The sequence below is a fragment of the Quercus suber genome, unplaced genomic scaffold (assembly GCF_002906115.3).
Source record: "Quercus suber isolate HL8 unplaced genomic scaffold, Cork oak 2.0 scaffold_115, whole genome shotgun sequence".
NCBI classification, from domain to species: domain Eukaryota; kingdom Viridiplantae; phylum Streptophyta; class Magnoliopsida; order Fagales; family Fagaceae; genus Quercus; species Quercus suber.
The window spans coordinates 1,243,554-1,263,717 of record NW_027069580.1 but is presented as its reverse complement, the minus strand read 5'-3'; the positions used below and the strand labels follow the sequence as shown (position 1 = coordinate 1,263,717).

At 32.8% G+C, this 20,164-nt stretch overlaps 1 protein-coding gene across 4 annotated transcripts; it reads left to right on the top strand.

Moving 5' to 3' along the window:
* Positions 1-8,638: 8,638 nt before the first annotated feature.
* LOC112004761 (PI-PLC X domain-containing protein At5g67130) lies at positions 8,639-14,029 on the top strand. 4 transcript variants are annotated; one of them, XM_065775583.1, is made up of 9 exons: positions 8,639-8,945; positions 9,037-9,159; positions 9,877-10,014; positions 10,165-10,263; positions 10,888-10,929; positions 11,141-11,444; positions 12,106-12,329; positions 13,132-13,218; positions 13,876-14,029. In XM_065775583.1, the coding sequence occupies exons 1-9, from the start codon at positions 8,802-8,804 to the stop codon at positions 13,954-13,956; spliced, it is 1,242 nt and encodes a 413-aa protein (XP_065631655.1). In that variant the 5' UTR covers positions 8,639-8,801; the 3' UTR covers positions 13,957-14,029. The 4 variants fall into 4 exon arrangements, with proteins under 4 accessions (XP_065631655.1, XP_065631656.1, XP_065631657.1 ...); XM_065775584.1 differs by lacking the exon at positions 10,165-10,263; XM_024036994.2 differs by lacking the exon at positions 10,888-10,929 and having other exon boundaries at positions 8,641-8,945.
* The last annotated feature ends 6,135 nt before the right edge of the window (positions 14,030-20,164 follow it).

Genomic DNA, 20,164 nt, shown 5'->3' with positions numbered 1-20,164 from the left:
ACCTTAACATAAACAACAACAATATAATTCAAAACCAAACAAACACATCCTCTTCAATTGCTTTCAACAATAACATTCAAGATCTAAAAATAAAAGTAAAAACTAACCAAGATTGCCGTCGCACTTGGCGGAGCTACAATTGGACAAGCGAGTGGCGAGGTCGTCGAACTTGGCTTTGCCTGAAATGATGTCGTTGCGGATGGATTTGAGTTGAGACACGGCACTATCTTTGGTGGTGTTCATGATAACACGGCCTTCTAGATCTTTCCACGAAGCCTTTCTTCGAGAGCCTTGGTGTTTGATCAGTATGTGCGATGCTCTAACCTGATTGGTCATCGTTATCGTTTTCGATGACGACATTCTCGTCTTCTTCTTTTGCTTGTGCTTGTCTTTGTCCTTGTCTCTCGACAATGAGGTTTTCTTTCGCTTACGATCAGAGGAATCTATTTTGGCAGAGTCGATTGAGGATCGCGAGCTCAAGGGTTTTGTGTTAGTGTTATCTAAGGTTAGTCTTGTCTGCATAGTGTTTCTACTAGGATATTAGTCTTGTGGCACATACTCATGTTCTTTAGGATGGGCCGGTTATTGGAAAGGTAGCTGATTGTGAGTTTAGTTTTTGGGTATGTTCTTCTACTTTTCTTCAAACTCACTAAACCTACAACATGATTATGGGTTCAATTTGAATACAATTAGTTTGAACATGAAAAACAGAAAAATCTGGGTTTAGTTTTTGGTTAATCTTCATGTTCTAGGTTTAGTGAGCCAACTCAAGTTTCAAAATTTAGGTATGTTCTTCATGTTCTTCATGTTCAAGATTTGAGTAAGAGTGTTTTGATCCGTTTGGGGTTTTGTTTTTTACATTTTCTGTGTTAGAGTAACGGAAAGTAGAGAGGTGGGTTACGGCACAATAACAGTGAGAATCACAGGTGGGCAAAGTGTCAAAATTGAAATCACGGGTAGGCACATCGAATTAGAGGCAAACCACAGGTGGGTAAAGTGTAATTATTCCATAGAAATTTGAACACCTTGACCCTAATTTTTTTTTTTTTTAAATCTAGCTGAAATAAGTTTGAATGTGATCCTTTTAACATCTTGACCTTTTTAAACACACATACAAAAAAGCCCAACAACAATGCAACAGTGCAAATCATTCATGATTCTCATCTCAACAATCTTGTACACAGCCAAACAAATGTGATGTAGCTTTTAAAAGTCAAAATGATACACATTTGTCAAGATTTTATGTGTTTGGTACACATCAATTTCAAAAATAAGAAACCATTTGATTAAAAAAGAATGATTATAACAAGGAAATTAACTGTTGCAAGATTATTCTTGATTACAATAAGTACACATGCTTGATAAGGTAAGCAGAAAATATGCATCTCAAGTAAACCAATCAGATCAATAAACATACATATAAAAATCTACTGTCCAATAATGAAAACTAGACTGACCTCTCATACAAGGTGGAGGAAATTTTGGGCGTAATACTAACTCCAACACCAACTATAATCCCAGTTTACAACTACAAAGGTTAGACCCTTTTGTAGTTGTACTCTGGTTATGTAATATATTATAAACCTGGTTTAACACACTATTATTACTATTTTCACGTGTGTTTTAGAAAGTATTACTGTTTACTAAAAAAAAATTAACACAAAATAAATTCTTGAGTAATGGAAAAGTCTATATTAATAAACCAACTATGGATGAGCCTCTTAATTTAGAGAGAGAGAGAGAGAGAGAGAGAGAGAGTATTGACAAAAGGCATCAAATAATAAAGAAACTAGATGGAAACAATAAAGGAGAAAACAATCTCAATGTAATTCTTTGATGGAGACATATTTCTTCAAAGTTCAATCAAAATGTCCTTTTTTTTCTTTGATGGTGGAAAGAAATTGAATTTGGAGTCATCATTTACACAGTCATGTTCCATTGAAGTTGAACCCAAATGAAATCCATCTTTACAAAGGTTAAGATAAAATGCATATTTGGCCTGCCCAAGGCTAAGTCAGATTCATTTGTTGTATCCATTGGAATCCTCACTTGTTTTTCTCCTTAAGAAAGCGGAAGGAAATCTCTAGGCAGGCAAGCACTAAGGTCTAAAGGCCTCAATCTATGATAATTACTAGGACTAAAGCTATTCCACCATAGCATAGCCTATTAAACATTTATAAAAATAATTTTAATTGCCATTTATTGAACAATCATTTATGCATAAATAAAAAAAACATTCACACAAAGTAGTATAGTCCCACAAGCTAACATAGATTTTTCTAAAATTATCAACAACAACAAAAAATGGAATTGTCTAAATTGATTAAGTAATTTATTGAGTATTATTAGTAGGGTTAATATTCACATGCAAAATTAACATTATACATGCTTGATATTTTAAACCAATCAATGGTTACGATATAAATAAATTTTTTTGATGAATCAATCAATTTTATTAAATACAAACCAGAGTACACAGAGCCCTAAAGGGAACTACACTAGATGGAGAAATAATTTGTAAGCACCGAAAATACAAGCATAACAATGTCACTTCAACACAGGCTAACAGACTAAGTTAGCCTATCCTTTAAAAACTAAATAATAAACCTACATAGCAAATAGAAATACAATTAAGGGATGATCCATGTGAACAAACCAACAGCTGTGACTACATCAAGACACCAAAATACACCATTTTGTAGAAGAGTAGGAACAGTGGCCATCATCATAGCCATATTATGTCTTTGTGAATGGCATACAAGGATTCAAGCCCCATTTGTCATATAATATCCTGTTCAAATTGAGTCATTGGCTTTGCAGTTACAAGAATACATGTTGTTCATGTAGGATATAAAATCATTACTATTTTACTCATAAACATTTTTACCTTCTTTTGTACTGGGTATTCCAATAACTAGTTCATTTGATATTTTTTATAATAAAAAAAAAGGTTAATTTTCAAGTAAATACAATTAGGTAACCACACTTTTTTTTCAAAGTTCTGTACTGATCAATAATTCAACAACAAATTACTATAATCAAACTCAAAACAATAATTCAACAACAACAACAACACTCAATCCATGGCATCTAAATTACACTCAAAGAAATTGAATAAGTAGGTAATTCATAAGATATCCAAGATACAAATTATAATCTTTTAAAGGACAGGAAAAAAAAAGTTTATAGTTGCTAATAATAATAAAAACCTTATGTTTTCAGGCATAGAGATTCATTCTAAAGTCTAAAAAATAAGAACATCACATAACTTAGAAATAGTTATCTTCTTCCACCACGTTTGTGGACATTCTTCTTCAATCTTTTAAGCATGATATGCTACTCTAATTTGACCATCCTCACAAGCCACTTTGGTTTTCCAATTTCAAACATAAAATATCCCATAAAAATTCCAAATATTGTTCCACATGCATAACCTATGGATACAGCTTGCCAATTAAACCCATTTTCATGCTCTAAATTTTCATCTTGTTGCAAGGCCAGTGGTGGTGGTTGCTTTGCCTCATGGTTGTTGCATGTTCTTGACAATGGAAACCCACACAATCCCAAGTTTTTGATGTACGAATCATTGCTGAATGTATTGAATTGATTTCTTGAAGGTATGTCTCCTATGAGTTGGTAATGTGATAGCTTTAAGACTTCAAGCATCGTTAGATCTGCCAATTGACTAGGAATCTCCCCACCGAGCTTGTTGAAAGAGAGGTCTAACCATTCAAGATTAGTCAAATTTTCAAATGATGATAGAATATAACCTATAAGGTTACTATAAGAAAATTTGAGCCCTTTAAGTGATTTAAGCCTTCCAATCATCTTTGGCATCTCTCCTCTGAAACTATTGTTTGAAAATCAATGCTTGTTAAGACGGTTAAGACTATCTCAATCTCAATAGACTACCCTTTAATCATGATATTCAATAAATCATGATAATAATATTCTCCCATATATTTCAATGCAACCTCACATTCATTCACATTTATTGCTTTCAAATATTCGAAATACTATATTGGCAAAGGACCATTAAACTGATTGTTAGAGATGTCTATGATTCTCAAACTTGGAAAATGAAATTTGGTTTTAGGATTTCCTATACAACCTTGAAATATATTTGATCTTATGACAACAACTTGCAAATTCTGAAGACTTCCCAACCAATAAGGGAGGCTCCATTTATCTTATTGTTTCCCAGATTTGGAACTTCCAAGTCCCTAAGATTTGCCAAAGATGGTGCCAATAGCCCTTCCAGTTGATTGCCATTAAAGTTAAAATTACTAAAATTATTTCTGATAACAAATATTGCAAGGATGTTACCATGAAGGCTATTCATTCACAAATCCAACATCGAGATGGCAGTAGAGTTTGCTAAACACTTAGGAATCATGCCACTTAAGTTGTTATGAGACAAGTCTAGAACTTGAAGGTTAATTGCATCGCAAATTAAAGAAGGGATTTCTATTGTTAAATTGTTATTGGAGAAAAACATATAGTGCAAACTAGAAAAATTTAGAGTGGGAAATGGTCATTGAAGCATGTTGTCACGAAGATTAACATAATATAATGAATTCATCCCCACATCCTCCAACCATCTTTGAACTCGACCATAAATTCAGTTATTGGAAAGGTCTAAGTATTGTAAATTTGTTGTCAGTCTTAAGAAATTGGGAATTCACTAATATTGGAGTAAGACAAGTTCAAATTTTGAAGATTAGGCAGGGCATAGGTGGCATTATTATTGATGCTAACTAAGTTATTTGACAAATGAAGATACTTGAGATTCTCGAGCTTTGAAAACATTTCTGACCCCAACATAATACTTAAGTTATTAGGTGAGAGAGACAGGCTAGTAAAGTTCACAAGTCTAGATATTAACCTAGGTATAAAGCCCTGTAGCTTACTATAGCTTAAATCAAGGTTTTGTAATGAATTGGAATTGAATTCACCAATCTCACCAATTAAAATTTGAACTTAAAAAGAGGGAAATTAGATTCAAACCACATACGTGATTAGGAAGATGACCAACAAGTTGATTGCTGTCAAGGAATAAGCTTGAGAGATTCGGCAATTTGAATAGTAATGGTGGCAACAAACCTGTTAAAATTATTCACCAATAATTAAAAAATTGTTAGTTTGATGCGTCAGTTAAAAATACTTAAAATTTAAAAGTGGTAATAGAATCTCACCACTAAAACTATTAGATGACAGATCCAAATATGTAAGTTTTGTAAGATTCCCGGGTCATGCTAGAATTGACCCTATAAAATTGCAATGAGGGAGAGCCAAATGCTTCAAGGACTCCAAATTGCCAATAGAATTAAGGAATTCTCTTGTAAACATCCTCCCAGAGAGAGCTAAGAACTCTAGGGAACTACAACTCCAATTGGACTTTAGAAGAGAACCTTCAAGGTTTCAATTACCAGTAGATCAAGGGTTTGTATACTTGGAAGGCAAACGATGTTATTTTCAAGTTTTCCTTGCAACTCACAGTAAGAAAGACTAAGTTATCAAAGAGGAGGATAGATTCATCAATGAATTAGGTCTAATTGATGACATATTTATGGAATCCAAGATAAGTTCCTTTAATTGAGTTAGGTTACCAATGACACTTTTCCATACTAGAGCTTCAATTTATAGCTCATTGTAAGAAAGATCAAGTGAAACCAGTGAAGACAACTGAGAGATTTCAAATGGGATTCCCCAACAAAAAATCCATCTCATCTTTCATTGCTAACTCCCACTTGCTTGAATTTTCATCTTGCAAGGCTTCATCATAACACTTTGGCTCACCACCATTAGTCAAAATGAGATAATTTAGAGTAGATAAATAACGATGTAGAGGTCTAGTGATCCTGGAAGATCTACGAACTTCAACTATAAATGTACTCTGATCTACCTGTGGATTTACATTCTTCTTATCTTCCTCACCCATTTTTTGGACAATATTTTTAGTCAATTCATCTAAGTTGACAAACTTATATTTCTTTTGATCTATCTCTGTAACATCTGGCACTGTAGTTGATTTGTCCTTGTATATAACATGTTCATTAAATATCACATTTCTGCTTCTGATGATTTTTCAGTTTTGTTCATACCAAAATTGGTGGCCAAATTTCTCATCACCATAGCCAATGAAAAAACATATTTTAGACTTTGCATCAAGTTTACTATGAGCAAACTTTACCTCTTTACCGCTCCAAACCTCTTTAAGAATTTTGAACTCCATGGGAACTGATGGTCCTCGGTTTATCAAGTAAGTTATAGTACTAACAACATCAGCCTAGAAAGTTTTTGGTAATTCAGCATGTAACCTCATACTCCTAGCACGCTCATTGAGAGTTCTATTCATGTGCTCAGCTAAACCATTTTGTTGTGGTGTCCCAAGAATGGCCTTCTCCATCCTAATTTCGTGTGCAACACAATACTCATTTTACCTTCCATCTATGTACTCTCCACCATTGTCTAACCTCAGACAATTTACTTTCAAATCTATTTTTGTCTCAACCATAGCCTTCCACTTCTTAAAAGTCTCAAATACATCAGATTTATTTTTCAAAAAATAAACTCATACTTTTCCGTTTGAGTCATCAATGAAAGTGATGTAATACCTTAAACCTCCAAGGAATACAACCGGAGAAGGCCCCCATAAATTAGTGCGTACTAACTCCAATTTTTCAGCCTTTGTTGTCCTACTAGTTTTCAAGAAGCTCACCATTTTCTGCTTTCCTAAGATGCAGCTTTCACACATGTCAAAACTAATAAACTTCAGTTTTGGTAGTTTCCCTTTTGACAGTAGCATCTTCATCCCTTTCTCACTCATGTGACCAAATTTGTGGTGCCATAGACTTGCATCAATACCTGCTCAGTCTTAGGAATTGTAATTATGTCCTCTAAGCAATGTGGGACGGAAGTTGCAAAGCACAAAGTGCCTAAGCATGCCTTCCACACTCGCAAAGAGGACAAAGTCATGCAGGGGATAGAAGCTTGCGGACGTTGCACCTTAAGCATTCCTAAGCCTGCCCTCTAAAGCGGACAAATAGATTATGTACCCCCACAGTGTTTTAACAAAACATGCAACATACATCTAAGTTTTAGTTAATAGAGACAACAACTTATTTTTTTCTTATCAATTTCTTTAAATAAAGTAACAATAAGTATTTTAACAAAACATGCAACATGCATCTAAGGTTTAGTTGATAGAGATAACAACTTATTTGTTCTTATCAATTTCTTTAAATAAAGTAACAATAAATTTTTTAACAATACATACAACATGCATCCAATTTTCAGTTGATAGAGACAAAAATATATTTTTCAATTTCTTTAACTAAAATAACAATAAGTGTTTAACAAAACATGCAACATGAATTTTATATTAAAAAAATAACAATTTTCTTATCACACATGTCAAATTTTATGTCAATTGGATGTTATTTACTACTCAATCCATAAAATTAATTTTTATGCATAATTTTAGATTATAAAAACTTGAAACATAATTATTTAATTGATGACATAATTATTGATCTTTGATCTTCTAAAAATTTTGTATGCATAGAAGATATAAGAAAAAAAAAAATATAAGCATTAAAGGTGGATTTGTAAAAATTCATATCTAATACAAAGTTATTGAGTGAAGTTGTTATAGTTGTAAACATTGGCTACAACCAAGATCATAGCCAAACTTTGTCCAATTTTTAATTTCTTTCTTAATTAATAGATATTTTTGTGGGAGGAAATTAGGTAATAGAATTATAGTTAAATTAAATCATCCATCTATATAAATATGGATAAATGATAGTTACAACAATGGGGGTAAGGGGATTTGAACTCTAATCAATCTTGTGGGAAGTATTAGGAAGTGCCAATTGAGTTACAAGGTTTTCGGCTTCTAAAATTTAACACAATTACAACTTATAAGACCCAATTTTTGGCAATAGGATATATTTTGATATTGAGTTACCGTGTGCTATTATATATGAGAAAATTATTGTTCTCCGAGAGTACCATAAATTCGTACTCCACCTTTCACATAAATTGTGAGTCCTACCATGAATTTAATTAATGAAACCTACAATTATGTGAGAGGGAAAAATATGCATTTATTGTACTCCGGAAGTATTATGTAATTACCCTTATTTATGAGCAAGGTTTTTATATAACCTGGATTGGAAAAAATTTTATGCAACTCACACATGGTGGTTAAAAAAACCATTCACAAGTATTATTTAAGTAAGTAGAATAAGTCATTAAAAATGTTAAGTAACTGTTACCAAAAAAAAAAGTTATATGAGTATGATGAGTAAATGTAAATAGTTTTTTTAACCGGCATGTAGTGGGTAGCATAAAAAGTCCTGCAACCTTTTTTTTTTTAAATAATTATAATATACTGCTAACCCCTGCAACCTAGATTGCATAAAATCCTTTTTCATTATTCTACAATTATTTCCATAATTTTTTTCTTTTCACAAATAAATGGGAAGCTATAATTGAAAAATGAGTCTCAGACTCTCAGGTGTACTTGCTACTAACACACTTTCCTTTTGCTACCGTAAATCAGTGTGCTGTCATTCCCAACTTTACTTGTAACTGATATTTACTCAAAACGTAATTGTCTAATTGCCTTGTGTGGATAGCCAACCCAAGGTTCCCATTTTTGTTGCTTCTGAGCATATTCTATATACGTACCTTTCTATTCCTCATGAAAGTTCTATTAAATTTCCTTTGATTTCTCAGACGAAACTGAGGCATATCATATTACTATTTTGCTAGTTGTCGAGGAAAACCATCTTATGCATACACCCATTGGATTCTCTGTGTATCATTCTTGGACTTCGCCACACCTTTGCCAAATGGATCTCCGAGCAAGTTTGGTTTTGATCACTGCTTCTCTATTCTTTAGTGTTGCTAAAGCTTGCTCCAATGGAGACTGCAAGGTTTGTGTCTCCTTTCAATTTTTAGACTACTTTTGTATAATAAAAATCTTATGGTTTTAGCTCTAAGTTCTTCACTCGTTTCCATGTGTAGCTACTTGACCCATGCTCATCCGATGGAAATTGCCAAGCTGGGCTCTATTGTTTCTCTTGCCCTCTAGAATTTTCAGGCAGTAGATGTGTTAGATCAACCACTACAAACCAATTCAAGCTCCTGGTATTATAATTCCCTCTCTCTCAAACTGCACACACATCCAATTTTTAGTTTTTAAAAAAAAAAATATATATATATATATATTATATATATTAAGCTAAGGTTGATGCTCCTATATATATTATGTAATAAGCTCTCAAATACTTATCCTTCCAATTTCGTGAAGAAAAAATGTGCCTTTCTAGGATAAAAGTCTCTGTCAATATCAAATTATTATTTTCTTTGTTACTTGTTTTAGTTTTTCTTTTTCTTTTCTTGATTATGTATTTTATCGATCATTGAATATGGCTTTTGGACCTCATCCAAAAAAAAAAAAAAAAAGAATATGACTTTTGGACGGCTGTTGAGGTTATAGCCATTAAAATTTATCATGGCCACGTAATCATGATTCCTGACCCAATTATTTGGCGAATATTGGGAATTGGTAAGAAATTGTATTCGGCCCAGTGGGCCGTTGGCTGGTTAAGGATATATGACCATAACATGGCCCATTTCATTTTGAATTATGGACTATAACATGGCCCATGTATATGTAGATATATCATGTATGTATATATATTTTCTGTAAGCTATTAAATTCTAAATTCCAATCAAGTTGGATGTTCTAAGGTATCATTTTAAATAAAAATTTAAGTTTCTAACCATTTCTCAAAATAATAATAATAATTGCTGACTTATTAATTTGATTATTTTTTTTGTAATTTTCCTTCTCTTGAATAGAATAATACACTTCCTTTCAATAAATATGCATTCTTGACAACCCACAATGCCTATGCTATTGAGGGAGAACCATCTCACACAGGTGTTCCTCGAATTACCTTTACAAATCAAGAAGACGACATCACTCAACAGCTAAATGTAAGTTCTTTTAATTTATAAGTCTTTTCTTTTACATTTTTTAAATGAATGATAATTTATTCAAATCTTCCTTTTTTTTTTAATTTAATTTAAATTTCTTTTGGATTGATTCAACTTTTGGACTGCCAAACTAGCATTCTTTATTTGCAGAATGGAGTCCGCAGCTTGATGCTAGATACGTATGATTTTCAAGGAGATGTATGGTTGTGTCATTCTTATGGAGGAAAATGCTATGACATTACTGCATTTGTATGTGCACTTTGTCCCTACTAAACTAACTTTTTAAGGTTCTGTTTGGAATGAAGAGAAAGTAGTCGGAATATACTAAACATTAGTAACCTTCCTTTGTAGAGATGGCAATTTTGCCTCATCTCGCTTAACCCACCTCTCCCCGTTTCGCCCGCACAGGTTTTCCCCACCCCACAAAAGTAGTGGGGTGGGGATGGGGCAAATTTTAGCCCACACCACGGGGTGAGGCAGGGATGGGTTTAGACTTCTTAGATCCACCTCGCCCTGCCCCTCCCCGTCCTCACCCTGCCCCGTGTTGCTAAGGAGTTATAATTGTAAATTTTTCATATCCTAAAACCCTACTATTTAAACAAATATGTCAATATTAGCTTATTTTATTCTACCAAATGTGGTTCTCTGCCTTAATTTTATTTTGCCCAATATTATTATTATTATTATTATTATTATTTTTTGTAGTTGTCTTGTTAAATATTTGGATATACTATTCAAATTTTTCTAAAAATTGATTTGTTTGATGTGATAAATTTAATTATAATTTCAAGTATATTTTTATTAATGAAATAGGTTTTATTATAAAAATTGTACTAGTTGCAGGGCAAATTAACAAAAAGTAGAGTTTTACAGGGTGAGGCGGGGCTTCGCAGGGCCCCAAAGGGCGGGAATAGGGTGAGAAAGTTTTCCCCATCATGCGATGCGAGGCGGGACGAGGATGGGATGAGGCAAGACAAAACCATGTCTTTCGCCCCGCCCCACCCCATTGCCATCCTTATTCCTTTCTACTCTTAATTTTCTCCCTCATCCAAACATAAGATAGATTATGCATTAGAGGAAAAATAATTATAGAGACATAAATTGCCTTAAATTTTATGCATAATAGGAACCAGCTATAGACACTCTGAAGGAAATAGAAGCCTTCTTATCAGCAAATCCAACAGAAATTGTCACAGTGATCTTAGAAGACTATGTTCAAGCCCCTAATGGATTGACAAAGGTCTTCACCGATTCCGGGTTAATAAAATATTGGTTTCCTTTGGAAAACATGCCAAAAAATGGTCAAGATTGGCCATTAGTAAGTGACATGGTTGCCAACAACCAAAGGCTACTTGTATTCACTTCAATTAGGTCCAAGGAAGAAAGTGAAGGCATTGCTTACCAGTGGAATTACATGGTTGAGAATCAGTGTAAGAAGCGTTCATTAATACATATTTTCAATCTAAATTTTTTTTCTTGTATCATTATGTAACTTTCAGCCTTTGAGGTTATAGATACTCTTCAATTACTGGATCTTTCAATGCACTAGCTGTTGTCTATTATTAATATTAATATAGAGTCCACAATAAAAATGGATTTCACTTTTAAATGGTTATAATGTTCGCTCAGACTAGTATATTTTAATGGCATTAATGAGAAAATAGTAAGAGCTTGTGTTTTGGTTTGCTTCCTTGAAAATATTTCAAAAGCAGCTATTTTTATATTTATATATTCAAACGTACGTTCCTATTTAGATAAAAGTTTGTTTACAAGATAACATATAATTATACTATTGTATTTGGATTACATGAGAATTCCTACCGTCTATCATATTGCTTTAGTGATTGATGATCATCAAATGCCTAAATTTTATCTGTAGATAATGTTATCTCAATAGGCATTATATGTTTCCTTTATAAGAACATAGTTCAAATCTCCCTCTCCTATAGTTATAACTACTAAATTATTAAAAATAAAAAAGACTCATTAATTGATTGGATAAGACCCAAGTCCTAAATTTCCTATACTAATGAATGTATCTTTTCTTTTCTTCCCATTTTTTTATTCTTTTTTCAAATCGAAAATTTGCAGATGGTGATGGTGGAATGCATGCAGGAAATTGTCCCAATAGGACAGAATCATCACCGCTAGATGACAGAACCAAGTCTTTAGTTTTGGTGAATTATTTCCCAACTATTCCCTTCAAGCAAATTGCTTGTGAACATAACTCAGCGAATCTGATTAACATGCTCCATACTTGTTTTGGTGCCGCTGGCAACCGGTGGGCTAACTTTGTTGCTGTTAATTTTTACAAGGTGTGTCAATTTTCCTCCCTTGTTTCATTCTCTTTTGTGAACTTTGTATTACCAACGAATTGAAGCTTCATATGCATAGGTAGAAAAAGAAAAGGAATAAAACTTCTAAAGCAAAAATAGTTTCTAAAAAAGCTCTGAAATTAAATACTGAGTTGTATGGAATAGAAAAATTAGTTCTTCATTTTAGTTTAAGAAAGTAGCATAACGAGATGTGGATGGTTTCTTCCTCCAACATTGAATCCTTAATCTTCATTAGTGATGGTAGTAATTAAGTGGCAAAACAAGGTTTCAACTCAGGTAACAAAATCTATAAATGGTATACAGTTGCATGGGGACAAAGTTTGTGTATGTGATTGAACCGAATCCAGACAGAGAGCAAATTAACCTTTGGTAATATTCATAAGAACATATCCGTCAAATACTTTCCCAAATAATAAAACTAATACCATCTCTCAGCACGTCAAGATCAAGAAGCTTTCCCAATTGATGAAGATCATGCGCTCAAACCCAAAAAGATAAACTAGTGAATTTCACGCATGTTGAAAGAGTGTTACCATCTGTTAGAGCTTCCAATAGAATTGAGCATCTTGCGCCTATACACATAAACCCAATACCTCTAACACCATCAAAGTTCTTGAAGTTAATCAGTTAAAGTAATGGCTTCTCAGAGAGCCAAGTACTACCAAATACCATCGATCACTTTGAGTTTGTCTAGTTAATCTTTGATTACAAAAGGGAGAAAAATCTCAAATCATATTTGGGTTTATTAATATTTAGTTTTTTTTTTCCTAATTTAATGCAGAGAAGCAATGGAGGTGGAGCATTTCAAGCTTTGGACACTCTCAACGGAGAATTGTTGTGTGGTTGTGATGATGTCCATGCATGTGTGGTAAGAGATATTTTTGGCATTAGAATTATTATTATTATTACAAAAATGTTTTGACTTTCGACACATTTTCTCACTTCAAAATATTTTCATAGTCCATCGATCTCCGGCGAAGGTGCTGGTGGTGAACCAGTTGTTGGGATGTCTTGACCTTAGTCATTTGTTTGCTTTATTTTATTTAGTTATTTATTTTAGATAACAAATAATAAAAGCATAATATTAGAGTTTAATTAATTAGGCGGATGTAGCAAATTTTTATTAGTAGAACAAGAAAAATAAGACAGAGGATCTAGACGCATACTTTATATAATGTCATATGTCACCATATAATTAAAGAAAATGAATAATATGGTTAATATGAAAACAAAAGCAAACATAATATTTCAAAATGAAAATTTCAAAAATTAAACGGTCAAAATAAAAACAACCGCAAGTAGGTCAAAAGTCTACTGGTTTTTTTTTTTTTAATCGAGTTTGTTACTGATTTTCTAAGACTACCCCAAAACAGTCTTATTGGCCCACGTAACTAGATTTCTATGCTTTGGGCCGCCTATCTGGGGCTGAACCCCACTACTTTACATTTTGGAAGTCCATAAATTGACAGTTATGTGTCCAATGCACAATGAAAATTCTCACATTTTGATTTCCTTCATTTTGCAGAATGGATCAACCTCATCAGCTTGCAACCATGAGATAAACGTGGACCACAGTCAGGGGCATTTGGTTCGCTTGGTATTGTAATGTTACATTATTGTAATCTTGATCAATAGAATTACATTACAACAATATAATATTAAAGTGTTTGGTTCATTAATTACATTTCCATCATAATTCAAGAATGTAATGTTCCTATACTTAATTCATAAACATTCTTAGAAACAATTAAAATTATTATAATAAAAAATTGATTCAAAATAAGTAAATAAACTCAACACTTAAAATGCCAAAATTACCCTTGAACCACAAAATACTCTTAGAAGACCAAAAATGACCAAAGTACCCTTAAAACCTCAAAAATACATTTGAAACCTATGAAATGACTAAAATACTCATGAACGAAACCTTTGAAATTACCAAAAATACCCTAAATCCACCGAACATGAGTAAAATATCATTGAAATCTCAAAATGACTAAAAACACCCCCAAAACCTCTAAAATGACCAAAATACCCTTGAAAATTGCTAGAAAGTCCAAAATACTTTTAAAATCTAAAAAATGACCAAAATACCTCTAAAACCTCAACACAATAACAAAAAAAATACCCATAAAACCTTTAAAATTACCCAAATACCCCCAAAACTTCTAAAGTTATCAAAAATACCTTGAAACCTCTAAAATGACCAAATACCCCAGAACTTCTAGAATGGCCCAATAGCCCCAAAATTTATAAAAATAAAAAAATCCACCGAAAGTCTCAAAAATGACCAAAATACCCCCAAACCTCTAAAATGGCCCAAATACTTTTGAAAACTACAAAATGAAGTTTATTGGAAACAAATATGTTATAAAAAAAATTTTAAAAAAAAAATGTATGCTACCTCATTATGTTGTTTCTTATCATTTTCAACCATAAATCAATTGTGTAATTTATTTATCAAAAATTTATAATTGTAAAAAACTAATAATCACAATCCAGTATAGTAGTGAGGAAATTAAGAAAATAATTATTCAAGGAAAGCGTTAAGACTATGGGGTTCTTTTTGCACTTTCACCAAATTATTTCAACAATAACAGCATCATAGCATACTATATAATATATTTAAATGATTTTTCTCAAAAAAATATTTTCCTCCAAGTAGATGTATGTACTATGTACTTAAATTCCATGTAGCTTTGTATATGGGTTACAAATTAAGAGTGTTTTTTGCATCAAAAAATAAATAAATAAATAATTAAGAGTGTTTAAAAGTGGGGTTATTAGAAAATTAAAAGAAAATACCCAACTATCTCTTCACAATGACGGCAATTGCTACTGTTAAGCCCCACATTAGAAATAATTTTGAATGTCTCCGTTAGAAAGAACCCTAATAGATAAATATAATATACATTATTTGGATTTTGAATGCCTTCACTAAAAAGAATCCTAATAAATAAATATAATATACATTATTTTAAAGTAGATGTTCTCCTTTCAACCATACTAAGTTTTCCCTCTTTTGTCTCGTGAATATTATGGGAAGATCAACTATTTCTGTATTATTATTTTTCCATTGAGGAAGATAATGTATCTGTCATTATTTCTGTATTATTGTTTTGCCTCTGTTAGGCTTGTTTGAGATTTTTTTTTGATGAGCTTGTTTGAGATGTTTACCACTAGACATTTCCTTTGTTTAATGCTGGGTAACTGATAATTCTATTTGTAGAAGAGATGCTCTTGTACTGACTCATAATTGCAAGAAAGTGTTTTTGATTGTAATAAAACCAAATTGAGGGCCTTGCCCAAAAGCACCCAAGTATGATTTGGGCCTTGAGTGGGTTGATCCAAAGTGAGCACATACACACCCTTAGCCACTGGTGTCTATCTTTAGCCCAACTAAATTCCTATATTTGCAAAAAAACATCCACTCAACAAATTTTAAAGTCCCCGAACTTTTTTTTTTAAAGATAGAGCATATTAAAATCTTAGTAAAAAAATAAGTCAAACAAAAACCAACAGCATCATATTTATATATAAAAATTTCAAACATGTAATTTGGTTACTTAAAAATGAATATTGTGAAACATGCATCTTGCTTTTAAAAAATGGTACAACATCTAAAATTTCTCTCTTTCTGAGTTATTCAAAATTCAAATTGATGACAAAAACGCTAAAAGACATAAAACAAATTTAGCTAAGAAATGGCTGGACAAAATAAATTTTCTTTTCTCTCCTTTTTATTGTTAATATGGATCCCACATAATCAATATCATTCACTTTAGTTTTGGGAAGATAGATGTCATGGGTGTGGTATTTGGAGAGAAAAGTACCAAGAGGCTTGAGGAGAAAGTCAGGGTTGGGACTTCCTATAGGGATGGTAAGTTATAAAATAAAGGTATCATAAGGTTAATTTGTTTTTGGCGGAGTATTGCCCCCTCTCGCACCCTCCTCTCCCTTTGAGTGAGAGAGAAAGAGAGTCTTATTACTCAACAAACACTTTTTGGTATTTTTACTAAAAATTTTCAGGATTCAAATTTTATTCTCCCAATTATTAGAGGGGAAAAAGTAATAGTAACTCCGTATTTTTGTAGTAATAGCATTATCTAAAGGAGGAGACCGAAAAGATATCAGGTTGACTACATGCAGGGTTTGATCAAAACACCCTGGATTCGTAGCTCCTAAGATTTGATTTGCATTGTTTTTCTTTTTTGGAAAGTAATATAGTTCCTAAGATTCTTCAAATCATTCATAATGAAAAAGTAACGACATTCATGTGAAGTGTAAAATTCTTTAAGTCATTTATTATAATCCAATCATATATATGTATCAGTCTTCACCGATTATATGAATATAGACACACACAGTCACTGGCCAGATCATAATTTAGGGATAGAAGTTGCAGTCAAAAAGTTCATACTACAAATTTAGTCAAAAATTAGCAGCTTCCGTGTTTTCAGACTTGACTCTTGACTTACTGTCCCAGAAAGTAGTGCTTAATTAGGTGCCCCAGTTAATTTTCCATATAATCCTGTGGCGGAGCATGTGAGTGGTTGGATTAGGAGGTATCTAACACATGCTAGCAATCTTCTCATAGCAATAAAAATGTAAATTCTAATTATAGTACACTTATCATTATTAGATTATTTATGTATGTATGTATGATAGGAGATGAGATCTACATGATTGTTTACCCCCCCAAAAAAAAAAGGATCTACATGATTAACCTAATAGTACTTTCACTAGCCAACATGCTCTTGGAGTTGCTTTGTGCGAGAATAATAGGCTTCATGTTATTTGTGTTTTAAACATTTTAAAAATGAGAGAGAGAGAGAGAGAGAGAGAGAGAGAGATGTTATTTTTAATTAATTTTGGATATTAGGGATCATATTATTATACATAATCGACTTATATTCCCTTAATGTTGACCAGCCTATGGGACTTTTGTCGTGAATGCAAAGAGTTATTATTATTATTACTATTTCGAGTCCAAATAGTAGGGTTAGGAATACATAAAAATAAACCACAAAAATTCTTGCAATCTAATGTATAATCAATTACACAAAATAATTCAACATTTATTTATTAATTATGCAACTTGATAACAAAGATAATTTGATTTCCTAGTAGGCCTCTAAGCTAACTTAGCATTTACATATCTTTTACCTTTCTACCATGAAAAAATGGTGAATGTAAGTGTGTATGCCATGCTTCAAGTTCTGTGGAGTTTATGCATAAGATATACAAATCTTTATGTATAACTTTATTTGCGGGCTATATAGCGAGAGACTGTTGCCTAGCTACTTCCCTGTAGGACATATATAGAACTGAATTCAAACCAGAAAACCAAGTGTTAACCCTTTGCATCTTACTCTGCGGGAAAGAAAACATCAAATGTCTCTTCCCAATATAAAAAGGCCATGCGCTTTGGAATGATAAACACTCATACTTATTGTGTTCCTCCTCCATTATCCATTAAGCGTTTTATTTATATACATAAGAAACTAAAGCATTGTCATAATTTTCGGTCCCCACTTTCTGATAATGAAGAGCCATGAAGGAAAAGTGGTATACACTATACTCCTGAGTTCTGACACACTTGATCGGTGAATGACAAAATATATGCGTACAAATTTACAATCATATATTTTTTGGATGGAAAGGAACACCCATGAGGGAATTTAAAAGAGCATAAAATGTTTATCTTTTTGTTGTACCAAAAATCATCATTCACGAACTATCTGGGACTTGTCAGTTGTTAACTATCGTACCAAGGATGATTACGATATACCCACGAGGGGGTAACGTGCAGTTGGACATAGTTCCTATTGTTGTTTGTTGCCCCAAAACCAGCCCCACCATAGATTAAGTTTCGCCCGCATTTTGGCCAAGCATGCACCAGATCACATGGGTTTTGGTACCCCCTTTATAATATAAGGTTACCTAATGAGAACTGAATGGAAGTGAAGAAAGAATTTTAAAAGCAAAGTGGGAAAGAAATAAACAACAGCAAAGACAAGCACTCAAGCATCAAACAAAATCAATGGGGACCTTAACACATGGGGTGGGGGTTCTTTACATTGTGCGGTACTGGATCCAACCAAAAGCTGAGAATCTTTTGCAAAATGTTTGTTGGAAGCACACACATTTGGGGCAAAGCCCTTATGTTCAGTTGATAAGCCTAAGCACAAGAGTAACTTATGTTGAGCTTTCTTTTTCTTTACTCTTGCATTATATGATTTTCTATTTTTAGTTGATATTTTATTAAAAATTAACGTACTAGTGCACCATCCTAGTGGGCTTGATAAGCGAAGGATTAAGAGTAGCTACTTGATTTAGGTCAAGGAACCAACTTGAACCCCCTGCAGAGACCTACGCATTTGATCCAGTGTTAGAGTACAAGAGGGAAAGATGTTTGGTACTCCAAACCCGCCTAGCTCATGAGCCAGTCTCACACTTATTGTGTTGATAGGCCATGCACATTTAAGTAAATATTATATTTAAAGAGCCCTAACCTCAATCCTAATCACACATTTATTAAATTAATTAAAACACACAAGGAAACATATTTAAACACACATCAAGAAGGAGGAGGCTTGTGTCCAGTGGTCAATTCCACTAAACACGCTGAGATGCGGACACGTATCCATATCCTAACGTGTCCAGTGAAACTAGCCACTGAACACAAGCCCAACCCCCATCAAGAAAATGAGGAAAGATACAAAATTTAAATCAAAGATAATATTGGATATGGAAAGTCAGTTAACTAAATCAAATAAACATGCATTGACACAGAAAGATTTTATTCTAAACATGCTTAAATCACATCAAATATGGTATTTTTAAAAGAGAAAATCATTAATTATTCTAATCCTACACATTAGAAGTTAACCGAATCACAAAACTTGTGAGAGACAATCAATTAAATCCAAACACAATTTTATGCATGCCCATTATGGGTTCGAGGTTTGTATGCATATTCAATTATGCATGCACTGGATCAAAATCCTACGTATTCAATCTCAATTATGTGTACACATCCTAACATAGAAGCTTGGATTTTATATTTTCAAATTTAATTAATTAAAGAACTTAACACAAAAACTAAAGAAACACATGAGAAACCCTAAAAAATTAAATATGATTAACTCAATATTAGATTAACACAACAAGAAAAGAAACATGGAAATGAAATAAATTAAACATAAATATAAAATCAACTACATCAAATGGATCAATGCTTTGAAACTTTAACTGACCCCCTAGTTCCTACAACAAAGAATTCCAAATGGAGAGTACATGATGGCGGGAAAAAGTTTTGAGGTTCATGCCATAAACATGAATCATGGGTCGGTGGGCAGATTTTTCGCCCTATCATATCTTGGGAATCACACGTTTCTAGTTCACGGAGCCTCGTCCCACTTGACCTCATCCATTGAAAGTATACGAGGTCGTTGACATCTAGAAGCGAGTCTCGAAAGTGTACTTGTTTATTTTGATAATATTTTAGTGTATAACAATTCTCAAAAGGAGCATATGGAGCATCTTTATCAAGTATTTTAAACTCTTTGTGAGAAAAAGTTTTATGTGAACTTGAAGATGTGTCATTTCTTAAGGTAGCCTTGTCTTCTTTGGCCATATTGTTTTAGTTGATGGAATCAAGTTGGATCAAAAGTTTTCATGGACTCGCATTTCTTATCAATGTCTTATCGTAGACTTCAACAGAATTATCACCTTGCTATTGAATGCTTAAAGGACTAAATTTTCATTGGAATGAGGAATCCTAAAAGAGCCTTGAGCTTATCAAGAGAAAG